General features: G+C 36.8%; 1 protein-coding gene across 1 annotated transcript in view; it reads left to right on the top strand.

Moving 5' to 3' along the window:
- LOC149562327 (Metallopeptidase M24 family protein) overlaps positions 1-26,439 on the top strand; it is a 325,045-nt gene that overhangs the window by 145,840 nt on the left and 152,766 nt on the right. The window contains exon 8 of the mRNA XM_089825850.1: positions 26,022-26,212. Coding sequence (XP_089681976.1) covers positions 26,022-26,212 — 191 coding nt within the window. The remainder of the gene's footprint in view (positions 1-26,021; positions 26,213-26,439) is intronic.

Genomic DNA, 26,439 nt, shown 5'->3' with positions numbered 1-26,439 from the left:
AAGTGGAAATTCAATGTGTTAGGTACATAATGGTTTGCGTGCATCACTAGAGTGAATACACACTTCCTTTTTGTGATGTTCCCATTTTTCTCAGCATTGGAGTTTCAGGGATTAGCCTATTATTGTGATCCTTGTAGGCTAATTATTGTGGATAGAGGGTCTTCTGTGGCAGTGGCTTGGCTTGGAAGGGTCTTATCTTCTCCATATTTCAGTAAGCTATAGGTTGGTCTTTGTTTGACTCAAATCGGACTTTGTTTGGGCTTAGTTTTGTGTACTTACTATTTGTGGTAAGTTGGTGTTGATCGAGATGGACCCTTTCTATTTTTGGAAAGTGCATTTGGTCACATGGAGAAATAATAGGTATGACTCCTATTTCAGACGACATATTTAAATGATGAGTAATTTGGGAGTTATTATATTTTTAGTGGCCAAACTGTTATTAATTATTAAATGACTTATTATAAAGTTATAATTTCACTTAAGTTGAGAGTTGAGTTATCATTGGAAAGTGCTATTTATTAATTAGTTAAGCCAAGTCAAGTGGGAGAATCCAAAGGAAGCTTCTAATTAATGTTGTGTGGTGAAGCTTCTTGAGTGAAGTTACATTTTGGCAACAAAAGGGAATTTGGAGGTTATAAATACAAGCCCATTGTTGAGAAAACATGCTTGGATATTTATTTGCTTTTGCTGACTTTGTGGTTTTTTTCTGAGGTTTTGAATTTTGTTGCGCTTGCTGGAGTATAAGGGTTGAGTCTGAGATTCTAAGAAGTGCTTGGGAATCTACAGCTGTGGTATTGTGCATTGCATTTCTGGGAATTATTGCAAGTGTTTTTCCCTACTATTCTTACTGTGACTAGGGATTGATCTGAGGTTTCTTTCCACTGCTGGAGTATAGTGGAGATTGGTTGTTTCTTTTGAGTTTGTTTGGAATTGTGTTTTGAGTGGTGGTGATTCACACATCTGCTGTAGGTGTGCGTTTGCATCTATCCATTGACATCGAGTTAAAGCAATTGCATGTCTATTCTTGGTCTAGAGGCGTGAGCTGTAATTTTGCAAATTGGTGTAGTGATATGGTGGCGTTAGCGGGGTTTCACAGCCTAGTTCGAACTGTAATATCTAGGGCCATTTTTGGTGATTCGGACCTGCACTTTTGGCGCATTGCTGGCATTGAAACTAGGCAGCTAATCATCATTTTTGACATCTTTGGGACTGCTGTAGCTGCACATTCCAGACCTGTGATTTGTGGTGAAGCTCATGGTTTACTGTGTCACTCATTCCAGGTTCTATGTTTTTTCATAAATAATAAATGAATTCATGTGAAACAATAGTGAATGATCAAAGGAATTTTCAGTTTATGGCTTCAGCATTAAATTGGAATCTTGCTTTAGCCTGTAGATTTATTTGTGCAAAGGAGTGAGAATGTAAATGATGGATGTCTGGAAATATATGAGCAGTTTACTAATTAAGTCAAAGCAAACTTAATCATATCCTTTTGCATGAGAAAGTTGTAGCACGTAATTGCCAAGTGTTTGACAAAATGTCAAACTTCTGATTAGTTAAGGAAATTGATGTTTTGTTTAAGCAATAACTGGCTAGGGGTTATTACACTCTTTGGGACAGGAAAAGGCGTGGGAGCCTGTGGAGTTTTTGAAGCCCAATAAAAAATTGCATTATAGAATTGAATTCAACAAGATTTGGGGCATTCCAGATGACTTAGGGATTGAATTGCCTACTAGCTTATTTGATAGGCAGAAAATTCAGTGTATTAAGTAGTCACATGAGCTGCAATTATAGGGGCAGCCACATACTCCTAGTACTAGATTGCAGCTGAGAGCAACATCATTTACAGGGGCAACCTCGAGACCTTCCAATTTTAGTGCTGTGGATGAAACACAACCGAGCAAGGGGAAATAGATGGTGACAACTAAAAGTAACCCCAAAGCAGATTTACTTAGTGTGTGAATGAAAAACGAGATATAGGAATCCATTGCTAGATTTTTTTCCCAATGGCATACAACTTCATGTAGCTCAATCTCATTATAAGGAGATGATGCAGAAGGTTGCGAAGGGGGGAGTATCATTATTGTGCCAAAGCAGATTTACTTAACGTGCGAATGAAAAATGAGATATAGGAATCCATTGCTAGATTTTTTTCCCCAACGGCCTACAACTTCATGTAGGTTGATCTCATTATAAGGAGATGATGTAAAAGGTTGCGAAGGGGGGAGGAACATTATTGTGCCACTAGGCGAGCACAAATTGCGGACCAGATTCTTGGATAGTTAGTATGTCAAGATCAGTAAAACAATGGATACTATGAGAGTAGATTAGGAGTCAAGATGCAACATTACCATGGATGGGGGGACGAACATTAGGAACCATCTACTTAGTAATATCATTGTTATATTCTTAGATGGCCCATTCTTTCTCAAGGTAGTTGATTGTTTAGGGTGTCAAAAGGATGCTGATTTTCTATTTGACATCCTTTAAACAGTTATAGAGGAGATTGGGCCACAAAATCTGGTCAAGGCAGTGATTGATGCATCATTTGTTTGTAAAGTTGGACAGAGGCTAATTGAGGTGGCATAAAGACATATTTGGTGGACTCCATGTTGTGTGAATGCCATGAACAATGCACTCAAGGACATGGGGAAGATTGATTGGATTAATGGAGTGATCAAGGATGCTAGAGATGTGCAGTTGTACATTTGCAACCACCACACTAAACATACACTCTTCAGGAGCTTCATGAAAGGGTTCCTAAAACTCGTGGAGACCAGATATGCATCTTGCTCCATTCTTTTGGAGAGAATGATTGAGTTGCAAGAGCCATTGCAACTCATGGTTATGATGAATGAGTGGAATACGTCTAGGATATGGCAGGGAGGAGGGTGATGGTGAATAGTGATATATTTTAGAGTGATTCAAAATACATAGTCTCTACCATCACTCTAGTTTTCCAGCTCATCAGATATGGGGATGGGGATGTGCCTAGCCTTGGAGAGGTGTACGAGTGCATTGATTTTATGTGTGGCCAAATGAGGGTAGTTGTGCAAGGGAGGGACCCTAGTTTAGTGTTCTACAATAAACACATTCGTCCTATCATTCAATGTTGATGGGGCAGCCTAAACACTCCCCTACACATGGTTGGTTATGCATTAAATCCCAAGTGGTACATGCCTAGGTCTGGTAGAGTTACACCGATTTCGGATGAAGAGGTGACATGCTACTTATTTTAATCATCTTTATGTCTTATACATCTTGATACTTGAGTCTTTTCATAACTAATATCTTTTATTTGCTAATAATTTGAATAGTTGAATTTTTAATATTTCAGTTGAAAAAAGGGTTATTCAAGTGCATTGATAAGATGTATGACTTTGAGACTGTTTGGGATGTTTGTAGTAAGTGGACCAAATTTGCTACTCTTAGGGTTTATAGGGCTGTCACAAAAGTAGACCTAAAAACTATTGCATAAGAGGTTCCCATTTTGTAGTGGACTTGTCATGGATTGAAATCAACAACTACCACATTAGCTATTTGTTTGTTGTCTCAGGTTTTTAGTTCCTCAACTTTAGAACCTATCCATTATGTCTTCGAGAAATGTTGTAACTTTAAGGGAACTTAAGAGTTTTACTTTTCAGGTTTTCTCACACTAGACACTTGATTGCTATGATAGGTATCTAGTTCTTCAGCTTGAGAGAGGAACTAGTCTACATATGGTTTTATCCACCCTTGTAAGAGGAACATGCTTACCTCTTTGAGAGAAATGAAGCTTGTGGTTGTCCATAGTGTCTTGTGCATCATTGATCGTATGACATTTGTGTACAAGGAGAACCCCACAACACCATCGGATGTAGAGCTAGAGGAGCCATCACAGATTGATGACGATGAGGATACTTTAGATGCAAGGTTGGTTGGTGTCCCTTTGACAACTCTTGATGTTGGAGAGTCTGATACTTCTGAAGATGACGAGTTTGTTGACCTCTTGAGGGATGATTAGAGCCCTCCTTCACTACATTTTGGGCCTTCGAATTTTGTAGTTTGTGCTTGTTTTGATATATAAACATTGAACCTTGTGAACATGAGTTAACATAGAAGCTTTTTGATAGAACGACTAACCCTCTTTGCAAGAAGAACAAACATTTTGCCTTGTTAGTTGGTTATTACTAATTTGCTATCATTCTGAATGTTTTCATTGGAAGAGTCATTTTCAAGTAACTTATAAATTCTTTTTGAAGTTGGTCTAAACCATCTAGGATGCTCATGAAGACAATATCTTCTAGCATCTCTTCATAAGTCTTCATCTTTCTGATTAACTCTTCATCAGACTGGCAGGATACACCCTCTCTTATACGACTATAATTGGCTGCTAGGTTGTGTCTTCTTTTTCTGTTTTGTTTTGATAATATGAACTGAATCAATAAGAGTTATCTATATTGCTATTTTCAACAACCAAGAAGCAAATGCACAGTCAAACTAAAATGCAATGACTTCTAATAATGAAGTCTTATGGAAACAATAACATGAATACATAAAGCCTTTAACTTTATCATTGCTAGCATAGAAGGTTATAACAACTCCTCTTAAGGAGCCAAGTGGATCAACTATGCTAACACAATGGTACAAAAGCACAATTGAATATTATTCAGACTCCTCAATGAGTATTACAAAGGAAAAGTTTGCATACTGAATTACTGCTAAAGCTCAACATATGTCCCTGTATTCAAAAGAAGCATTATGATTCCCCCAACTTTCTTTGTAAGCATTGTATGGCAGTTCTCTGAACTGGTATGGCCCTATATTCATTGGTACAACTCTGTTACAGCTGGTAAGGTGGTCTTATAAGCTTCTGCAAGTTTGTACAGTCACAATGTGTCTTAGTCTACTAACAACACCCTTGATGGGAATATAGACCTGTACAACAACTATGACACTGTAGATATGTTGTCCAGAAAGTACTGCATTCCTTTAGGAAGTCCTAGGCATGTATAATAGGCTGGGGATTCACTATAATCGATAGAGAACCTCAACTTGCAGCAGCAGATCACGCTCAATACTTCACCCTTCATAGTAATTGACAGATGGAGTATATGTAGGCAAAGGCAGGTGAAACCCTGAATTTTCGCAGACATGCAGATTGATGCTACTATGACAATGCTGGTCTGCAATGGCTGCACAACAAGAACACACAATTTAAGGAGTGGATGACCTCAAACAGATTTAGGAAAGGTTCGACCCTTGCAAAACAAGGAAAATGAAGATTTTAATGGATTCTGGAAACCTTTGTGGGGCAATTAGTTTAATAAATATGGATCTCATTGATTTGAGTGTGTGGATTACAATGGTCCGAAGATAGATCGTGGTTTTGATTTCAAGCAAATTGAGTGGAAATTTCCACGGGCAAAACTGCCTGTACAGCCGCTGCAAGATAAGACGCAGGTAAGCCCATATATGGATCACTCGCTGGTCACCCTTTTGGCTACTGAAAATAGAGAAATGGCAGATTCAGTTAACTTCCTTAGACATCATGCCTTTTTTATTAAGTGGGCAGGGTTATGGCATATGTATCACACCCTTAAAACTGGTGTGATAAAACCCTAGGGTAGGTTTGTCAACTAAAGCATTTGTCGAATGGGTTTCATTTAGTTATTTGCTCATCAACCATAGATAAAAGTCGGGCTATGAACAATGGCCCCTTTATGGTGGAAGGTAGTTGTCTCAACATTTTCGATTGGACACCAAACTTCTACCCAAACATGGCCAAGGTTGAAGCTCTCTTGACCTGGATCAAATTACCAGATCTCCCATAGGAATATATGTACCAAGCAATGTGAAAGCTTATTGGTGATAAACTGGGAGCTTACATCATCCATGAGGAGGTGATTGACCAAAAGGACCTTTCAAAACACACCAGAATGTTAATTGGAGGGCAAAGCTCACATCCAGTTGCAAATGTCATAGAACTCAAGTCAAGGGAAGGGACTTGGCAATACAAGATTATTGTGGATGTAAGATCCCAATTGGGAAAATGCATCCTTGTCAATGAAGAGGCGGGGAAAGGTAAAGGTCTAGAAAGTGAAGCTATTCTTGACTTAGCCTTGAAATTATCTTTTGAAATTGTAAGGACTGATTGGTGGATTCTGTTGGTGATTTCATGTTCCCTATAAGGGAGGAGTTGGTAATCAAAGGAAAGCAACAAGCTTGGCAGTTATCCCTAAAAGAGGTCATAGATGGATCTTTTCAGATGGGTGAATAGGGAAGTAGCAATGTGTCTATGAGCGATAAGGAATTTCAGGCTCAGAGTAAGCTCTTGGCGATTAGAGAGGGCAGCTTGTTTGTTGCCAACTTAGAGGCTAAGGTGATAGACTGGGTCCCTCCATTGGAATTTGGTTTGAAGGATGTAATGGTCAGACCAAGTAAGGAACCCTATGAGCATGAGTTAATGCAGAAGCTTTCTAATAAATCGGCTAAGCCTCTAGCAAAAAAGAGGTTGTGGTAGGAATTGCAAGTGGTATGTTAGCTAATAATAACATGGATTGTAATACACTATCTAATGGGGCCTCCGTACAGAGATTTCGAGATATTCCAATATCTCTTATTAGGAATTCGAAAACTTCTTTTGAGGGACTAAAAGACAACAATGGTCAACTGAATTTTGATTCGGAAGTGTTAAGTATATAACCAGACAATCTACAGGTCTAAATGTGCAAACCGCACTTGATCTTCTCATCCTATATATCTTACATATGGCATTATACGTATTCCAATATTCCTCTTGTGAGACGGCGACTTCCTAAAAGGTTATGTGATATTAAACACTATTCTATACACTTTGTGTTTGTTAGTGATTAATGGTAACTAAACTTGCAAATCACCGATTTATGGAAGAGTCATATGTGCTGACTTAGGAAAGAGACATGTCCATTTGGGGGTCATGTCCTTTGCTCGGGATATTTAGGAAGGATAGCATTGCAGTTTGAAGGACACACAAATACTCTCAAGTCTGCTTCTTCAAGCAATATTGTCCAAATCGATTTATTGCAGAAATAAAATACTTTCAGATTAGTTTGAAGATTGACAACTACTTCAGAATTTAAGAAGTTCGATTTTAAGCATTCAAGGATACATCAAAAGTTTGATTAGAAACATAATATTGCAGAAACTTTACATGGTATCGGAGCTCTGATAGTCAAACCTAGGCTCTGCAAAATTTAGTTATCAGACTGCATATATATCTAGCAACTATCTCCTATCTTCAATGGCATACACAATTAGACTCGAGGACAGGTTTGATGGGAAAGAACACTTTGATGCTTGGAAATTCAGAATCATGGTGGTTCTTGAAGAGAATGATGTAAGACAATTTGTTGATAGAGCATCCAAACAATCTCTAGTTGAACCTCATAAATCTATTTGGAGTAGAGGAAATAGAAAAGCCATTCAAATCACATTTTAGATGGAGTAAAAAATGATATCATACCCATGCTTACAAAACATCAAACTGCATTTGATATGATGAAGCATTACGAAATGCATATGAGGTCAACAATGCAACTAGGGTTCTAGCACTGAAAAAACAACTAAATCACATTCAGATAAACAAAAGAGAATCAATTAATTCTTACTTCCTAGGGGTTGCCGGCCTTAGAGATGAACTGTCAAGTATAGGAACCATTATTAGTGACACGGAATTAACACTAATGGCTATAGATGGATTACCAGATTCATGGGAGACTTTTGCACAAGGAATAAGTGCCAGAGACAATCTTCCTGATTTCAACAGACTTAAGAACGATTGTCTTCAAGAAGAATCCAAAAAACTAAAGAAAGGAGGGAAACTGAAAACAGAAGATGAAGAACTTCATGTTCTTAATACAAACTCCTATAAGGGCAAGAAGAAGCATTTCATGAAGAAAAAGGGAAATCAAAAGAATGGAAAACCCAAGAAAGATTTATCCAAAATAAAGTGTTTCAAGTGTGAAAAGTTTGGACACTAAAAATCTAATTGTCCTGAGAATTTTGAACAACAAGCAAACTATACAAATGTTACTAGAGAAGAAGATACCTATGATCCTGAGAGTCGTGTATTGTACTCATCACTATCAAATGAAATTTCAAGTAAAGCATGGGTAATTGATAGTGGATCTTCTAGACACATAACAGGGTACAAAGAAGCACTAAACTATTTTTCAGAAAAAGTTGAAGTCACCATTGGTGATAACTCGGCACACTCTGTCGAAGGAATTGGAAATTGCACCTTGAAGCTAAAATTTGGGAATTCTCTTCTTCTCAAAGGTGTCCACTACGTACTAGGAATTAAAAGAAATTTAATCTCAATTACTGCACTAGAAGATGATGGGCATAATGTTGCATTCGTGAACGAAAAAGTAATAACTTGGGCAAGAACTCCTCAATCAAAAATGCAAAGTTGATTGGTTAGAGCAAAGGATATTTGTATGAATTGAATACAAAATCTAGTCGACCTATTCAATCCTTAATTCATGAAGCTGCAAACATAAATGAAATATGACACAAAAGAGTAGGGCATCTAAATTTCAAAACCTTATCAACAATGGAGAAGATGGTTATTGGGTTACCTAAACTAAATAAAGACCTCTCAAGCATATGCAAAGGGTGTGCTCAAGGTAAGAATGCCAGAAGTCCATTTCATGATAGCACTAGGAAAACAAATAATGTATTAGAATTAATTAATTCAGATTTATGTGGACCTATGTTTGTTCCTTTTCTTGGAGGATTTTGGTATTACATTTTGTTCATAGATGACTTCTCTAGGAAAACATGGATTTACTTCTTAAAATGTAAAGAATCAGAAGAAATCCTAAATAGATTTAAAGAATTCAAGACATTAACTGAAAACTTTTCTGGACATAAAATTAAAACCCTTAGAATTGATAACGGAGGGGAATATACCTCAAACTTGTTTAAAAGATTTTGTAAAGAATCAGGGATTAAGAGGGAGTACACTGTTCCTTATAATTCAAAACAAAATGGGGTAGCAGAAAAAAAGAACAGAACAATTATAGAAGCTACTAGAGCTATGATTTTTGATCAAAATTTAGAATATTATCTTTGGGCAGAAGCCTTTTGTACTGCTGTCTATATTCAAAACAAAAGTCTTCACTCTTACCTTAGAGATAAAACTCCTGAAGAAGTATATACTAAGGTTAAACTCAATATAAGTCATCTTAGGATTTTTGGATGCCTTGTATATATCCATGTTCCAAAAGAAAAGAGAACCAAGTTAGAACCCTCTAGGGGGAAAGGTATCTTTGTAGGGTATAGCGAAATATTTAAGGCATATAGGATTTTCATACCTGGACAGAAAAGTATTGAACTCAGTAGGGATGTGATTTTTGAAAAAGATCTTGCATTCAAAAGAGCCCTAAGTTCTGAAGAACCTTCTCCTTTATCTAGTTCTAAAAGAATTTGTGAATTTGGGTCCTAGAGGGAGAACCTAGAAGAAATTGAAGATGAAATTCAAAACCTGAATTTTGAAGAAACTCAAAATTCAAAGAAAAGACCACTTTGGGCCATTAAAACAGTCGAGGTAGCTCAAGTCTTTGCTGCACCTTCCGGAACAATTAGAGAAAGCAGAAGACCTAATAGATTCTCTAGTTACACAACAAACATGAGTGATTTATCCAAAATAGAAACAACCAATCCTTCTGATGCTATTAAACATACAACTTGGAAAAAAGCTATGAGAGAAGAATACCAATCTATTATCAAAAATGATGTTTAGGAAATTGTAACAAGACCTAAAGGAAAATCTGTTGTTTCTTCCAAATGGATATTTAAAATAAAACATGTTGCTGATGGTAGCATTTAGAAGTATACAGCTAGATTTGTAGCTAGAGGATTTTCTCAGAAAGAAGGGATTGATTATGAAGAAACCTTTGCTCTTGTTGCTAGATATACCTCTGTAAGAGTAGTCTTAGCAATTGCAGCATCGAAGGGATGGAAAGTACATTAGATGGATGTAAAAAACAACATTCCTAAATGGAAAGATTAGAGAAGAAGTATATCTGGAGCAACTTGAAGGATTTGAAACTCATGATCCTAATGCTTTTGTTCGTAGGCTTAAGAAAGCTCTCAATAGGCTCAAATAGGCTCCTAGGGCTTGGTATGAAAGAATTGATAAGTATCTCACCGTCTTAGGATTTTCCAAGAATGAAGCCGATCCTAATTTATATTATAAAAGAGATAAAGATGATATGGTAATTCTAATACTGTATGTTGATGATTTACTAATAACAGGTGATGATCATCTTATAGATAAGTGCAAGAAAGATCTAAATAGAGAATTCGAGATGAAAGATTTGGGACTCCTTCATTACTTCCTAGGACTAGAAGTACGACAGAATTCTGATACTATCATACTTAATCAAGGGAAGTATACATCAAACATTTTGAAGAGATTTGGAATGTGGAATTACAAGCCTATGTCTTCTCCAATAGAGACTAATCTACATAAACTGAAAGAAGCAGTAGTAGAATCACCTTCCATAGATTCTACTCTCTACAGACAAATTTTTGGTCCCTTATGTACTTAGTAAATACAAGACCGGATATTTGCTATGCTGCTAATGCCTTAAGCCAGTTTATGTGTGAGCCAAAGGAGATTCACTTAGTTACAGTTAAACAGATTATGAGATACAAGGCACTCTTAATTTTGGACTCAAATACGAGAAGGTTGGCTTAGACTTACATGGATTCACTAATTTAGATTGGGTTGGAAGTGTTAAAGATAGGAAAAGTACTTTAGGATGCTGTTTCAGTTTAGGATCAACAATGATATCTTGGATATGCCAAAAATAGTCTTCAGTAGCTCAAAGCTCCACAGAAGCAGAATACATTGCAGCGGCAATGGCCGCTTGAGAAGCAGTTTGGCTAAGGAAGTTACTTGTGGGATTATTTGGGCAAGCCTTGAATCCTACAATTATTCATTGTGGTAATCAGAGTTCCATCAAGCTTTCAGTGAATTCAGCTTTCCATGGCAGGTCCAAGCATATTGAAATTCCTTACCATTATGTAAGAGATATGGTAGACATGAATTCTGTAAAATTAGAATACATTTGTACTGCAGATCAGACAACAAATATTCTCACGAAACCTCTATCTAGAGTAAAGATAGACCACTTCAGGAGAAGACTTGGTATGGTTGAAATGTAATTCATTTGTATTTTTCAAATTATTAATAAAATAATTTTTGAAGGCTATTGACTGTTATGGGCTCCACCATTTGTATTCATTATTTAAGAGGTGACGATCTCTGAGATAATGAACACTTGTATAAAAGACATTATGAGAGGTGACGATCTTTTAGATAACGTGCTAAACAGTAGACTTCTACTGTAAGGTCTAGATGAGTTCCAGATCATATTGTGATGTAGACATTGCTATGTTTATGTGTCACAATTTGGATAAAGGAAGAATTTTAGTATTCTCTGGGTTTATCTTATATTTTGGTATGTTTTAAACTTAGGATCTTGTTGTGATATAGAAATAGCAGTTTCTATGAGTCACAACTTGAATAAATGAAGAAATTAAATTACTCTTCTGATTTATCCTGTATATTATCACTAGTAGCAGTGATTTGTCATATCACAGGTTTAATAATATGACATTGTATCATGTGTTCTATGATACCACATACTAAGAAGATTTAGACAGATATAGAGTATTAATTCTTGCTTATTCATCTGTATTGATGTTGCTAGATATGATATCTCTTTGTATGATTATCAGGTTAAGAGGGAGCATTAAGTATATAACTAGACAATCTACAGATCTGAATGTGCAGACCGCACTTGATCTTCTCATCCTATATATCTTACGTATGGCATTATATGTATTCCAATATTCCTCTTGTGAGGCGGAAACTTCCTATAAGGTTATGTGATATTAAACACTAATCTATACACTTTGTGTTAGTTAGTGATTAATGGTAACTAAACTTGCAAATCACCGATTTATGGAAGAGTCATATGTGCCGAATTAGGAAAGAGACATGTGCATTTGAGGGTCATGTCCTTTAGTCGGGATATTTAAGAAGGATAGTATTGCAGTTTGAAGGACACACAAATACTCTCAAGTCTGCTTCTTCAAGCAATATTGTCTAAATCGATTTAATGCAGAAATAAAATACTTTCAGATCAGTTTGAAGATTGACAACTACTTCAGAATTTAAGAAGTTCAATTTTAAGCATTCAAGGATACATCAAAAGTCTGATTAGAAACATAATATTGCAGAAAATTTACAGGAAGAAGTCTGGAATTGGGATATCATGAATGAAACATTAGGAGCTAAACTAGTATGGATGATGTATTCTAATCCAGATGTCTTTTGGGTCAAAGTGTTAAGGGCTAAATACTTAGATAGTTGGGAGGATAATCGAATCCTAACAATAAGAAATCCTCCATGGGGCTCGGCCATATGGATCTTCATTATTGAGTGTAGATCAGTGGTCACTAGGCACATTATTTGGGAGATTGGTAATGATCTACAAGCCCGATTTTTGGATGATTCTTGGGAAGGGCTGTATAAATAATGATTTCGATGAAATTAGACAGTTAGTGACACAACTATGGGGCAATAAAGTCAGTGACTATTTAGAAGCAAGGAACTCTCGTTTTGGTGAAGTGTAGCAGTGGATTCTTTGGAAATTTCTGATCAACAAAAACAGTAGATGTGTGACATATTTTTGGGTAGGCAAATCTTAAGATAAACAAGGCTGATAAACTAATTTGGTGTGCTGAAAAGAGCAGATCTTACTCAGTCAAAATAGGCTATCCGATGCTTTCTAGAGAACTACAGGATAAAAATTGGCCCACACAATTATTTTGGGGTAAGGAATGCCCACCTAAAGATGGGTTGTTTGCATGGCTAGCTAGTAAAGGCCGGATCCTTACTGATGATTGGAGGCAACCTTTTGGTATTTATGGTCCCTCCAAGTGTTGTCTTTGTGAAGAGGATGAAGAGACTGCAAATAATCTATTATTGAATTGTAAAATTTCCATGGAAGTGTGGAGAATGGTTTAAAGTCACCTAGGCTGGAAGGGTCCTTGCCAAATTCATTGAAAGATCTGTTCTATTGTTCACCTACCTGGATACCTCATTCTGTGTTCTCATGCTTATGCAAAGTGTGTCCTACTATCATCATTTTGAAAGTATGGAAGGAGAAAAATAAGTGAATTTTTCAGAACAATGGTGAGTCCATAGATATGCTAATTTGTATGGTCAACATGGGTATTGAAGAGGTGGTAAATGCTACTTCGATAGAATCTTCCACAAATGTTCCCTTCTCAAAGTGGGATTAGGGCTGCCAGTCAAAATGGACTGGTTTAAAATTTAGAAGAGTTGATGGAGCTAGTCAAGGTGTGCAAAAAATGGATTGATCAAAGGTGAAATGGACAGGACCTTCGGAGGGATGGATCAAAATCAATTTTGATGGTGCTGTCAATCGAATTAGATTTCTATCAGATTAGATAATTTTGATTGCAGAATTGTATAGTTAATGATTTCCAAATTGATAGTTACATGTTCAGATCTGAAATGTGAAGGTTTCAATCAATCTACAATTTAATGTATATTCAATATTTATAAATACTTAAAGTCTGATTATTACTGGTAACGTTTGATTTTCTCTTAGAATAGAATATTGATGGATTTCGATATCTATTTGGCAGATCGGTGAAGTCATATATATACTTCTATGAGCAGACATGACCATGTTTGGACAAGTCTCCACTCGGTGGAGTCATGTCTATTCAGGATATGTCTCTTAATATGCACCGATTCAGTGCCTTGAATCAAACCTGATCACTAATCAGGGTTTAGATAACAATTTTCCTTAACAATAATCATGCTTATGAGATCACTGATCGGGGAGGATATAATCAGTCTTAATATGATTCGATCTCTGCATCTCTTTAATATAAAAAACATGAAATGATTATCCTAAGTGACTAGTAATCTGCCAGAACATATTTGATAATATACTTGGGATTGTAATAGTATGTATATGATTTAGATTATCATTCTGACCATAGCTATCTGTAATGTCCCTATCTCAGCTATTTAAGACTGGAATTTAAATTCTTGACTGTTGCTCTGAAACACTTCTTATAAACTTATGTAATCTGCAAGGTATAAAGAGTAACAGTATCATCTCGAGAACATTATGTAAATTTTAGATTCCTTATAAAGAAACTACAGCATAGATATATTATTGCACAATGTTGTCTCTAATTGGGCGACTTGATCTATATGGGTTGAATTGATCATACATATATACTAAGGTCTCTTAGTACTCCAATGGTTTAGTATGATCTGAATTAATACAAGAATGGCCAATGATGAAGTCTTTGATTGATATCTTTGGTCTTGTTCTAGGTCTGCTAAGCAGTTGTAAAATAGACAAAGAAATAGTTCCTCCTTGGTGCCAGTTCAGATGTAATCCATTAATTAATCCGATTATTGGGATGTTTTCTTCTATTGATAACTATCAAGTATTAATGATTCTTCCAGACAATGAAAAAGTCCACTGTGAATTATGGTCTCCAATTGCTTTCTATAAGTGTTGTCTAAGAATTACTGACTTTACACAGTTATGCTGCTTGTGTTTCTTGGTTGGTCACTGCTACTCCCTTTTTATGCATTGTCTGTAATATGTATATTAGAAATGCTGAGTGTATATTATCGCTACACTGAAGGTATGTTGTTGATCAAATATATTTTGCTGTGCTACATGCATTCAGTTGACTGAATATATTTTGCTGCACGCTGGTATATCTTATTTTGTCACTTCATTTCTTTTTGTTGTCAGGGCTCCTTGTGCTTGATGGGTCCTGCCCAAAAACACTGATTTGGTTATTATATTGAGCTCCTGGGAAAAGTCTTTACAAAGAGATGCTTCTAATAGACTTCGTTGACTATGAATTTAAACTTATTGTAGATGGGGTCTCTGTTGAATATTCCCTGTTATTACTTGGTGAATGTTCATGCTGATCAATCAGAATTTCCTACTTGTCTGTCCTATTTTTTCTTTCTATTTTTCCCTCGTGTAGTGTGACTGGTCTGCAATATAGAATACTTTTGCCCAGTTGGATCTCCATATATGATATTGGTGTCTTCAATCGATGGTCTGATATGTGCCATGGAATTATTATACATTGCTATGTCTGGTGTTTGATGGTTCATTGAAGACCATATTTCTCGTGTGGCTTAATTATTGACTATTCTTTTCTGTGAGTATGCTGACTGGGTCTTCTATATTTTATTCCCAATACTCATGATTCCCTCTTTCATACCTACCTATTGTACATTCTACAGGTCTGCCCTTGTTATCATTTCCTTCATGAGCTCTCTCTCTCTCTCTCTCTATATATATATATATATATATATATAATAGAACATATTCCCCATAGTTTTGATTTATAATCTCCCCTATTATAACCCACACTGTGGTTGAAAAGTAATGGTCATGGCTTTTGGGTCATGCCTATTGATTAATATATTTTCATTAAATGTATGTAATATCTATTTAATATTGTATCTCTTTTATTCTATTATTATTTTAATATTTAATGTGTTTTAATTCTTCATTTTAATTTTACCATTTTACATATTTATAATTATCTTTGTTATTAAGATAATAATAGTGTTATTATCCATCAAATTTTGAGAATTGATCAATATTGATTATTAACATTAATAGTCGATTATATCACTACTATTTCAATTGATATAATATCATATTATATCAATTTGATATATTACATTATAAGTTATAATACTTGTTCATCAATTTATATATATTATATTTATTATTATTTGTATCTCTTTTTAAATATTTATTATTGAATTCTTTCTAGAAATGGGGACAACACGCTATCATGCTTTAACAGGTGCAAATGCAAGAAATGGGGGTGCTTCGGGCATTGGTGTAATTATTAGAGACCACTTAGGTAGCATTTTGGCTTTAGGTGCAACAAAGTTACCAAGTGGAATAAATAATGCTGCTGGAGGTAGAGCAACCTTAGTAGCTCTTAAGTGGGCAGCTGCTTTGGTTTATAACTAAATTCATTTGGAAGGTGACTCCCTAATTATGATTTGAGCAATCTAGGAGGGTGAAATTGAGGCTTGGTACCTTCAACCTATTGTTGTTACAATAAGGGAAGCTATAAACAACCTGACCAATTTAAAAATATCTCACATATGCAGAGATAGAAACATGGAAGTTGACAAATTGTCTAATTAGGTGCTGTCCTTTGAGGAAGAAGGGGTTTTTAGGTTCAAAGATTTCAGAAGTCTTGATAACTTGCAATGTTGATTTCAGTTGCTTCAAATCTATTTACATTTATATTAAACTAGAATAGGTTTGAAGTTAACTGGGTTTAACTATAAATAATGAGGTGACCTATTTGAATATGGGATGTTTAGTTTGATTGGTGTCAGCATTATTAGATGAAGAGTGCAGTTTCTCTTATTATGATATGAGCATTGTCCTAGAGAGAATTTGGCCTTCCGCACAAGTGTAATATTGGAAGATTGAAATGACTCAACTATAATTTTGAGTTTCAAGGATTATAGCAGCAGTCATTATGGAAAGTTGTCAGGAGCCCGTGCAATGTCTTATCATTGAGCTCAGTGGACGCAAAATGGGACGGTTTATTTATTATTTGTCATTACAAGATTTATTTGCAAAGTTGATTGTCTTCACAGCCAAGCTAAGACTAGTTTTGAAGTTGCAGGTAATGTGGAATGTTGTCACTAAATTCTATATTGTAGCTGATGGGTAGAATTGTATCCAAAAGGGTGCATGACGGTTAAGTCGCCTCTTTGGGAAAGTATATTTACATTGTTCGAAGGGACTATTGGATCATCATCATAATCATATTGTAAGCATTGGAGTGCAAATTGTGTATATGAATAAAGTATCTGTTGTGTGTTATATCTTACTGTACTATTTGCGATAAGTATCCGTTTATCCTGCACGGTAAAGATTTGGCACCGTTGCCAGTCAAACCTGGAACAAAGGAAGTGTTATGAAGATTAATGCCAAATTTGCTTAGTAAAGATAGGAATAAGATAAAAGATAAGCATTGAATACACACAACACAGGAAGTATTAATTTTAGCACAATAGGCGGAGCGCAGACAGAAGCTTCAGCAGCTTACCGATGGACATTGAGGGGGTGAAGGAGCACAGACGGAGGGAGTGCATTCACCTAGCAAACCAAGGAGTGCCGAGGAATTGCTAGAAGAGACTTGACCGCAATTGAATTTGGTGGAAGAGACAAGGGAGGAGTTCCTTAAATTGTATATGCCAAGGGTAGAAAATCCGAACAAAAAAAGAAGTAACTCGCACGGCTCAAAGTGCCGAAGGAGCATGAGCGTGGAGTGAACTCTTCGTTCCTGATACACCCGACGAACGGATACAGACAGAGAATCGAACAACTTCGCTTGAGGAAGATCTTTTCTCACTGGGTAACCTGGTTGCCCAAAGTAGGGCAGTTGTCCGAAGCAATGCGGTTGTGCAAAACAATGCAGGTACTCAGAATCATAGTTTGCAGACTTGGACTCAGAGAGTACTCAGCAAGCCCAAAATTTTTTACTCGGAAAAAACTCGGCATATACTCAACAAAAACTCGAGGAAAACTCGGCAATTCATAAAGCACTAAAATTTAAAATCTCTTAAAGAAACATTTTTTTTGTAGAATACAATTATAAAATATATTAAATTAGTAATTGGCATTTCAATAGAGAAAATGTATAGTTTTATAGCACTAAAATGATGTAAAAAATGCATCTAATCCAATGTTTTCCCTGCATCAACATTTTTACCTATGTTTTTTAACATCTATAAATACGCGAGAGTTAAACTTGAGAATACTCGCCCAGCAAAAAAATTTGAGAGTACTCAACAACTCTGAGAGTACTCAGAGAGTTTGCAAACTATGCTTAGAATAATGCGGGTACTCAGAACAATGTGGGTGCTCAAAACAACGCGGGTATATAGCAAGTACCATAGGATCAGAAAAAAGTAGCAATGGTAGGACCAAAGGAAAAATTGCCAAAGTTCAATGGTGATGGGATGACTGATCCAATTAGACATTGTAAAACATGTGAAATGATTTGGATGGCGAACGATGTAACGGACCAGGACGATTGGGTCCGACAGTTCTTGGTGACCCTATGGGGTGTAGCGATTGATTGGTTTTTGGATGTCGATCCATAGAAATTAACTACATGGACAAAAATCAGGAAGGAATTCATAGTAGAGTTCTGACTACTATGGGATGATATTGAAATTGTGGCAGAAATATATAGTACAAAGCAGGGAAAGAATGAAACAATCCGTGTGTATGCAAAAAGGCTAAAAGAGTTGGTGGAGAAGGTGGAGAGCCAACTAGCGGACGGAATAAAGAAAAGATGGTTTGTTGAAGGGCTATGGCTGGCACTAAAGAAAAAGATGAAAATTGTACCTCCAACATCATACATAGATGCGTATAATTGGGCGATGGACCTAGAGAGTGAGCAGAAAATGAGCAAAAAAAAGAATCACAAATTGTTAGACGTAGACAATTCATCTTTCGAAAATAGCAGCAGCGACGAAGAGTCAAGTAAGAAAGTTCAAGCGTTGCAGAAGGATGTTACGGATGATGAAGGGATTGAAAAATCTGAAAAAGAATCCTGACTCGGTGAAAAGGGAATTGTGGTGTACGAATTGTAAGGAGGAGAGCTATAAAACTATTACGGGACATTCCACAAAGGAATGCTCATTCAATATAAAGAGAAAGGGACACCAACAAGTGTTACTGATGCAGGAAGTGTCCACTGCAGGAGCAGGAATGAACACAAACAATGACGCAACCTCAGGAGGATACTGTAACAATAATCGGCATAGACGAGGTGGTAATAATAATAATAACAATGGAGGCCGAAGTCGGATACAATACGACTTGAGTGGACAACTGATGATACAATGCTGTGTGTGCAACCTCTGGCGGCACTTTGCTAGAGACTATACCATGAAGGAAACGCCACAGTTGTTGTGCAGATGGTGCAGTCTAGGAGACCACGAGGATTTGAAATGCCCTAAGCAAGGGGTGAACTTGTTAAGCATCAAAACATGGGTTGAGGAGATACTAGCCATCACTCGCAAACAAGCAAAGAAGGCAATGTACCTAGATGCAGAGGAAGAAAAGAAGAGGTTGCAGCAAGCACGAACAGAGTTGGAAAACAAATGGTAGCAAAAAAATTACAAGCAAAAGACACTGCTGACACCTCGAAGAGGAACCTGGTAGAACAAAATATTATATGGTAGGTAATGCAAATGGAAGTTCTTATGAAGTTAAATGACCTTCTTACACTGCCTCAGTTGTGAACAACGATACTAAATATGACACCACTCTCGAAAGCAACGAAAGAGATAGGAAACGATGCAGTGGAGGGACTACAATAGGCCCAGTGCTACTGGCACTCACTACAGGAAGACATCCGATAGTAGTAGAGATGGGTATCCTAGGAACCGTACTCATGGACACAATCGTCGACGGAGGGTCAGGAGTACACCTACTATCGGAGGATATATGGAAAAAGTTGGGACAACCTACATTGTGGCCACCTACATTTCAATTACTCATTGTCGATCTGCACAAGATTAAGCTCTTAGGGACCCTGATGGCACAGCCTGTAACTATCGGCACACAACCATTCTTGTTGGATTTTGTGGTCATACTGTTAAAAAGAAAAGGGTACGATGCCATCCTTGGACGGGGCTGGTTGGTATAGGTGAAGGTGAAGCATGATTGGAAGCGGAATACCCTGTCCATGGAAGGTGGAAGGCGAATATTTATAATCGACCTACATACACAGATGGTAGGTGAGGAGGCAGTGTCGTTGGATTTTGAAGGTAGAGGCGAAGGCGATGACAAGGGGAAGAAAAGAATGGAACCGGATGAATGAGCATTGAGATTGGAAGGTGGGTCGAATGATGATGACCTAGACTCAATGAACGATTTACTCCATTGGCAGATGGAGGACTATGAGCTCTTTCCAAGCTGTAATATGTTAAGGGTTGATGAAGGTAATAAAGAAGAGAAGAATGAATTTCCGAAGGAATACAGAGAAGCGAAACAAGGAAAGGCGGTTACGGCTGAAGCTGAAGCTGAAGGAAAGAACATACCGTATGGCCAGTCCCAAAGAGGAAGAACATACCGTATGAACCTAGCAAAATGAAAGATTCCACTGTACAGTACACGGTGAATGGACCATGTGGAAAGAAAAGGTTACACCGTACCACGGATTCAGTAGAAAGGTGCTAGTAGCAAGGAAAACACATCATAAAAAAGAGGAATGGCTTAATAAAAACTTCAGCAGTATAGAGTTAAGGTTCTAGAATCAAGAATATAGTTATTGACGACAAGGAGTGGCAGCCGACAGAATTCATAGTACCAAGTTTAAGAATCACGATTGGAAATAAGTTAGGAGATATGGGAAGTCTGAGGGAGAGATGGTATAATTTAAATAAACTGGATGGACAACGATTACAGGCACAATATGCCACAGAAGTTACACAAAATAGGTGCAAGGCATGGCATGACAAGCATTTAAAATTGAATAGATTTCAACCAGGATAATTAGTTTTGAAGTATAATGGACGTAACGAGATCAGACTAGGAAAGTTCAAAGTGAAGTGGGTAGGACTACAAGATCTACGAAGTTGGTGATAATGGGGCAATCAAATTATGGACGCTTGACGACAAGGAAGTAGCCGATGTAGTGAATCGGTTGAAGCTAAAAGTCTATCATGAGAGAAATAACGTGCCTCTATGGATGAACACTTCAAAGACAGTATAAAAGGGAATAATGAGTAGTAATGTATATATGTAAGATAAGTAGATGTAAATAGTGTATAAAGATTAAGCGTTAGTAAATCTTAAAAAAAAATTGTAATGTCTTAGAGAAATGATAAAATATAAGTAAGCTAAAGGCTATATGAGGTACCGTACGGCCAGGAAAGTCTTGTCTACAGGAGATAACCATACCGTGACTGCAAGAGGAGATTAGAGTCACTGTAGGGTCACCAAGGAGAAAGAAAATGATACCATACGGTCATTAAGAGGAAGTAAAGCTCATTGTATGGTAATTGGCAGATATAGCAGACCGTACGACCGCACGGTATGAGGGAAGCATTATAAACTGAACGACATATAACCATTGTATGACCACTAATGGAGATTAGAGGATACCGTACGGAAAAGCATTGTTAAGGGTAAGAGATAATTCGTACAGCCAAGGAGAAGGAGAAAGCCGTATGGCCATACGCCAGGAGAAACACTTGTGTCATCGTACAGAAGGCTTAGTAAAGAAAACAATATCGTACAAAGGGCTGAACAAAGGGAAAACACTATACAAAAGAGATCATCTGTAGCTAAAGAATAGATATCATATGACCTGAAAGCGGTAGAATAAATATCGTACGACCAGTTTAGACAGAAGTGTGGATTGGAAAGCCGAAGTTGTAAGTGTTCCTAGGTTGGCAAAGTATACCATACAATCGTACGGTGTCCATTGTAGAGAACTTGGTGGTATACAGACACATAGGGAGAACATGAAGGACTGTATAGACTTGGTGGTTCACTAAGCGTGCGGCCTACATATAAAACGGAACACCACCGTACGATAGGAGGAAACAAGGCAAGCTAGAAGGAGAAAAGTTTACCATATGACCTTGGAGATGGATGCCGTACGACCTAGGAGACACTTGAAACAATGGAAGAAGATCTACGTACGGACATGAGAGTGTCGTACATTGTACGATAGCTACAAAAAAGTTATAAAACATCATTGCACAACTGTACGACATAAATTGATAAAAGGGACGACCACCGTAAAGACACAGAAGAAGGGTGATAGGAGGTTCTAAAAAGAAAATGAGGACAAATCAAAACAGTTCATAATGAATAACGTATGGTACTGAAGGGAAAGACATAAATAGGTAGTGAAGAAAATTTAAGCCGTTGGTAGAAACTAGAAAGAGTATGGGATCAGAAGAAAATCACAAATATGGTGTGTTTCATGGACTTTTGTGTGGGTTTGAGGTTGCTAATTTGGTCTTGGTGGCCCCGCTTGGGGGTAGACCCCCAGTTAGTTCAGTTATCAATCTTGGGAAGTGTGACAAGTTGATGAGACTTGGAGCTGCTACAGGCATGGAGTGTTTGTTTGCCAGAGGTGGAGAGAGCATTGGAGCAAGCCTTTCGAGAGGGGTGCTACACTTTGAGGCACTCGGAGTAGGTGTTGGACATGAGGTTGTCTTGTTGGATGCATAGAGAGCTCGAGAGGAGCTAACCATCTAGTTGGAGGCAGTAGAGCGACACTTGGCTTAGCGTACTTAGGAGTTGGAAGTAGAGAACGTGGCATGAATGACTATCAAGGTCAAATTGGTTAAGGAGATAGTATTGTGTTAGTAGAGGCTACAAATGCAACGTGTTTTGGAGACCAGTTTGGTGTAGGCACGGGAGGAATGTGAAGTAGAGAGGGCTGTAGGTGCTCAGCAATAGCCTCCAGTAGTGCCAGAAATAGCGACGAGAGGCATTCTTTGATGATACAGTGACTCTAGCGGCTCGAATTCGCCAAGGTATGGCCTCTGCAGAGATACAGTCCTTGGATACAACAGTAAAGGAGTTGGAGAGTGTGATCCTTCATGAAATTAGGATGTTCGGCGGCCTTTATAGTTTGTTTTGAGGAGCGAGGGTGGCTGCGTGTGAAGATTGCAGAGATGCGCCAAGATTGGGCCACCATAAGAGATCCAGGTATGGAGAGCCGAGTAGAGGCTTTGACTTAGAAGAGAGTAGAGGATGCGTATTACACCCTTCGGAGGAGCCAGGCATACTAGGTAGCAGCGGAGAGGGCTCGAGAGGAGTTAGCTACTAGGATAGCCGCAGAGAGGGCAACCTGGGAATCTGAGAGGGCAACACTATTAGCTCGACAGAGTCAGCTATAGAAGGTGGTAGCAGAGAAGGAATAGTTAGCAGTAGAGAAGGAGTAGGTGGTAGAGGAGAAAGAGAGAGAGCTTGGAGAGATTGCTGAAATGATGCAGTCAACTTTGGAGCTTTAGATGGAGGCTGAAGTAGAATTGAAAGTATGGAAGGAGCAAGTGTATAAGCTACGAGCAGAGCTGAACGAGCTTAGGGCACAAATGACTACTACACCAAGGATGCATCCCTCTTCTTAGTGTCTAAATATTGATGTAATTATTTGTTTTGGTTGTAAGGGTTGTTTCTATTTTGTTGTCCAGAGACGACTTTAGTTTTTGGGGGGGATGATGTTGTCAGTAAATTCTATATTGTAGCTGACAGGTAGAATTGTATCAGAAAGGGCGCGTGATGGTTGAGTCACCCATGATAGTTGAGTCACCCCTTCGGGAGAGTATATGTACATCGTTCGAAGGGACTATTGGATCATCATCATAATCATATTGTAAGCATTGGAGTGCATATTGCATATATGAATAAAGTATCTGTTCTGTGTTATATCTTACTATACTACATGTGATAAGTATCCGTTTACCCTATACAGTAAACATGGAAGACCCAACTATTTATTGTAATATAGAGGCTAATTTCTCTATTTCAACAGAGTTGTAGTAGGACCTCCTTGGCCTAGTGAAGATGGATAGAATGTAGGCTTTGATCAACGTAAAATCAAAGAAAATTGTGGATATATTATTAGAGCTGCTTGGTGAGTAGTTCCAGTCTCATTGGAGGTGGAGAATGTAGATATATATTGTCTTGATGATTGTAGCTTGGGGCTTGGAGCTCGCAGAAGAGATTGAAACTATCAAATGGGTGGGCAAGTCCTTGTTTGAGAAGGTGTTGCTATTAGGGTTGGAATCAATACTAGAATGAGTGGTTCAACGAGTTGGAATCAATATAATTAATGTCGATGCATATAGTGATAATCTGTATATGCCATATCTACATATTGTACTTTTGTTTTAATGTTAATGAAATATTAATATTACCAACCCAAAGAAAATGCTTAATGCTTCAATTTCCAAACTTAGTTTTCCAAATTGAACCCTTTCTAGTAACTATAATATTTGCAAATGAAAAAATATACATCTCAAATAATATGATTTTACCTTGCAGGTCAGTCAAATCCCCAAATTGTCTATCCTCAATGTAGAGATTGTTAGCAAAGGAAATTCCATTCTCCAAGGCCTTGAGAAAAACTCTTCAAACAATTTCATTTATTTTCTAGGATGGCTGAAAGTGAGCTCTTGGAAATCTTTTATAATACTCTCAAAAGTGCTCATTCACTTATCTTACCTTTGCCTTTTCCTTTTTTTTTCGGATTATGCTTTTCCCACTACTTTTCGGTGAATGCTTCTTTTCTTTTAATTTTTCCCTGAGCTTTCCCTTTAAGTCCTCATTTACATCTTATGTCTCCAATGTGTTATTAAATAAAGGGTCTTTAAATATTTCCCACTTAACTATAGTCCCTCATACTAACGTTAAATATTTTTATTTAAAATTTTAACTTTATAAACTAACTTTATTGATGTCTAGTTAAATCATATCAATGATACTAAAATCTTTTGTCTATATTAATGGTTTACTAGTGACATGACAATGTCACTAAAGATCCTGACCATGCCCAAAATGGCTTACTATAAATAGTAAGTATGCCCAAAACTATGTCTAGACACCTTAGATTAACTTGCAACAAAAATTGCCTAGGCCAAATAGCCTCAAATTCGCTTAAATGTCCTCCCTTTGAGACTATGTAGAAAATGGTTAACAAAAAATGCATACAACTCGTGCTAGAAAGGGTACATTACAAATTGACAATTTATTGTAAATTTCCATTTCATTTTTTAATATACAATTATCATTACAAGTTTTTTCACCTTATTCTTACTCATTGGTCTCATAAATTATCAGATGTCTAAACCTTTTAAAGTTGCATCTTGTTTCCAAGTGCTTTTTCATTTCTTGCAAAGGTGAGTACTATCACCATAAAAGTGTGTGCCTTGTTTCAATAATCCATAAAATTATTTAGTTTTAATGATTGAAACTTGAAGAGATTTCGAAATGTTATTCCTTCTTTTCAATTTCTTGATTTCAGTTCTTGGTTTGAGAGTATTGTACAAAATAGTCAGCATTAAATAGTGTTATGATCCTAATATGTGATATTTTCCCAAGTATAAACTATATATCCTAAGAATGATAAGGATAAGCTCTTAAATAATAGTTAATATACTAATCCCTCCTAAGCTGGATGAAGAGGCATGTGCCTACATAGTTAATCCTATAAATAATCATATCATCTATTATTCGATTCCTACGTTATTATCTCATTATTGGTGGTCTTCCCCTTGAAGTGGCCTGCTATATTTTTAATTTTTGCAGCTAATTCCATGAAATATCATAAAAAGTGCTATTAGAGCTACGAGTTGGGTCAACATTTGTGATTCCATCATAACTTCCATATTATTGTGAATTGTGGTCTGATAATTTATGGGTTTTAGGTATGTATTAGAAAAGCTCTTGGCATAAAAATCAGACTTCGATGTTAAGTTTTTTGAAAGTTATTCATAATTTCATTTTTTTGCTTTAATAAAATTGCTTTATATGCTACAATATCTGTAATTTTTTAAACATTTACTTTTATGGAAAGCTTATAAAAAATTAGATAAATATAGTTCTTTGTAATTTCCTATTCATCATAAAGTAAGTGCTTTAATTTAGTGGTCAATGTTTAGTCAACATTTTTATTAAATTTGCTCTAATATTATCTTATGTTTAGCGGACATTAATATTATCTTATCTTATCTTATCTTATCTATGGGCCACAATATTTTTGGAATTGAAAAATTTTCCTTAAATTGTGATAACATTGAATGGTATTTGGGAATTTGGATTCCCCAAAATCTTTTTGAGCCATTGAAGGCACAACTTTTTAAACAAAATGTTCTCCATTTTTAGGCTCTGGTGCAAATGGTGCAATTATTCATTATCGGGCTGAACCAGATACTTGTGACATTGTGGATGACAAGAAGCTGTACTTGCTAGATAGTGGTGGGCAATATGTTGACGGAACAACAGATGTTACCAGGACTGTACATTTGGGAGAACCTTCATCACGAGAAATGGAATGCTTCACAAGAGTTTTGCAGGTGCTCATATTGAACATTTCTTAGAGTAAGAGCTTCAGAAAGATAAATCATTACGAACTTGGGAAAATAGTACATTTAGCTATAAGGGGTTCCTGCTAAATAGTAAAATTTGTATGCAACTGCCTGATTTATTTATGTCTAAAATACATCCTCCTTTTAACTGCAAGAATGTAATTGACCCTTAAAAATCTGGGGACCATTATTTTGGCTATGATGGATCAGAAAGT

Source organism: Cupressus sempervirens, chromosome 4 (genome assembly GCF_028749045.1).
Source record: "Cupressus sempervirens isolate cs-2001-9-10 chromosome 4, ASM2874904v1, whole genome shotgun sequence".
In the NCBI taxonomy this organism is placed as follows: domain Eukaryota; kingdom Viridiplantae; phylum Streptophyta; class Pinopsida; order Cupressales; family Cupressaceae; genus Cupressus; species Cupressus sempervirens.
This window is presented reverse-complemented; position numbering and strand designations above follow the sequence as displayed.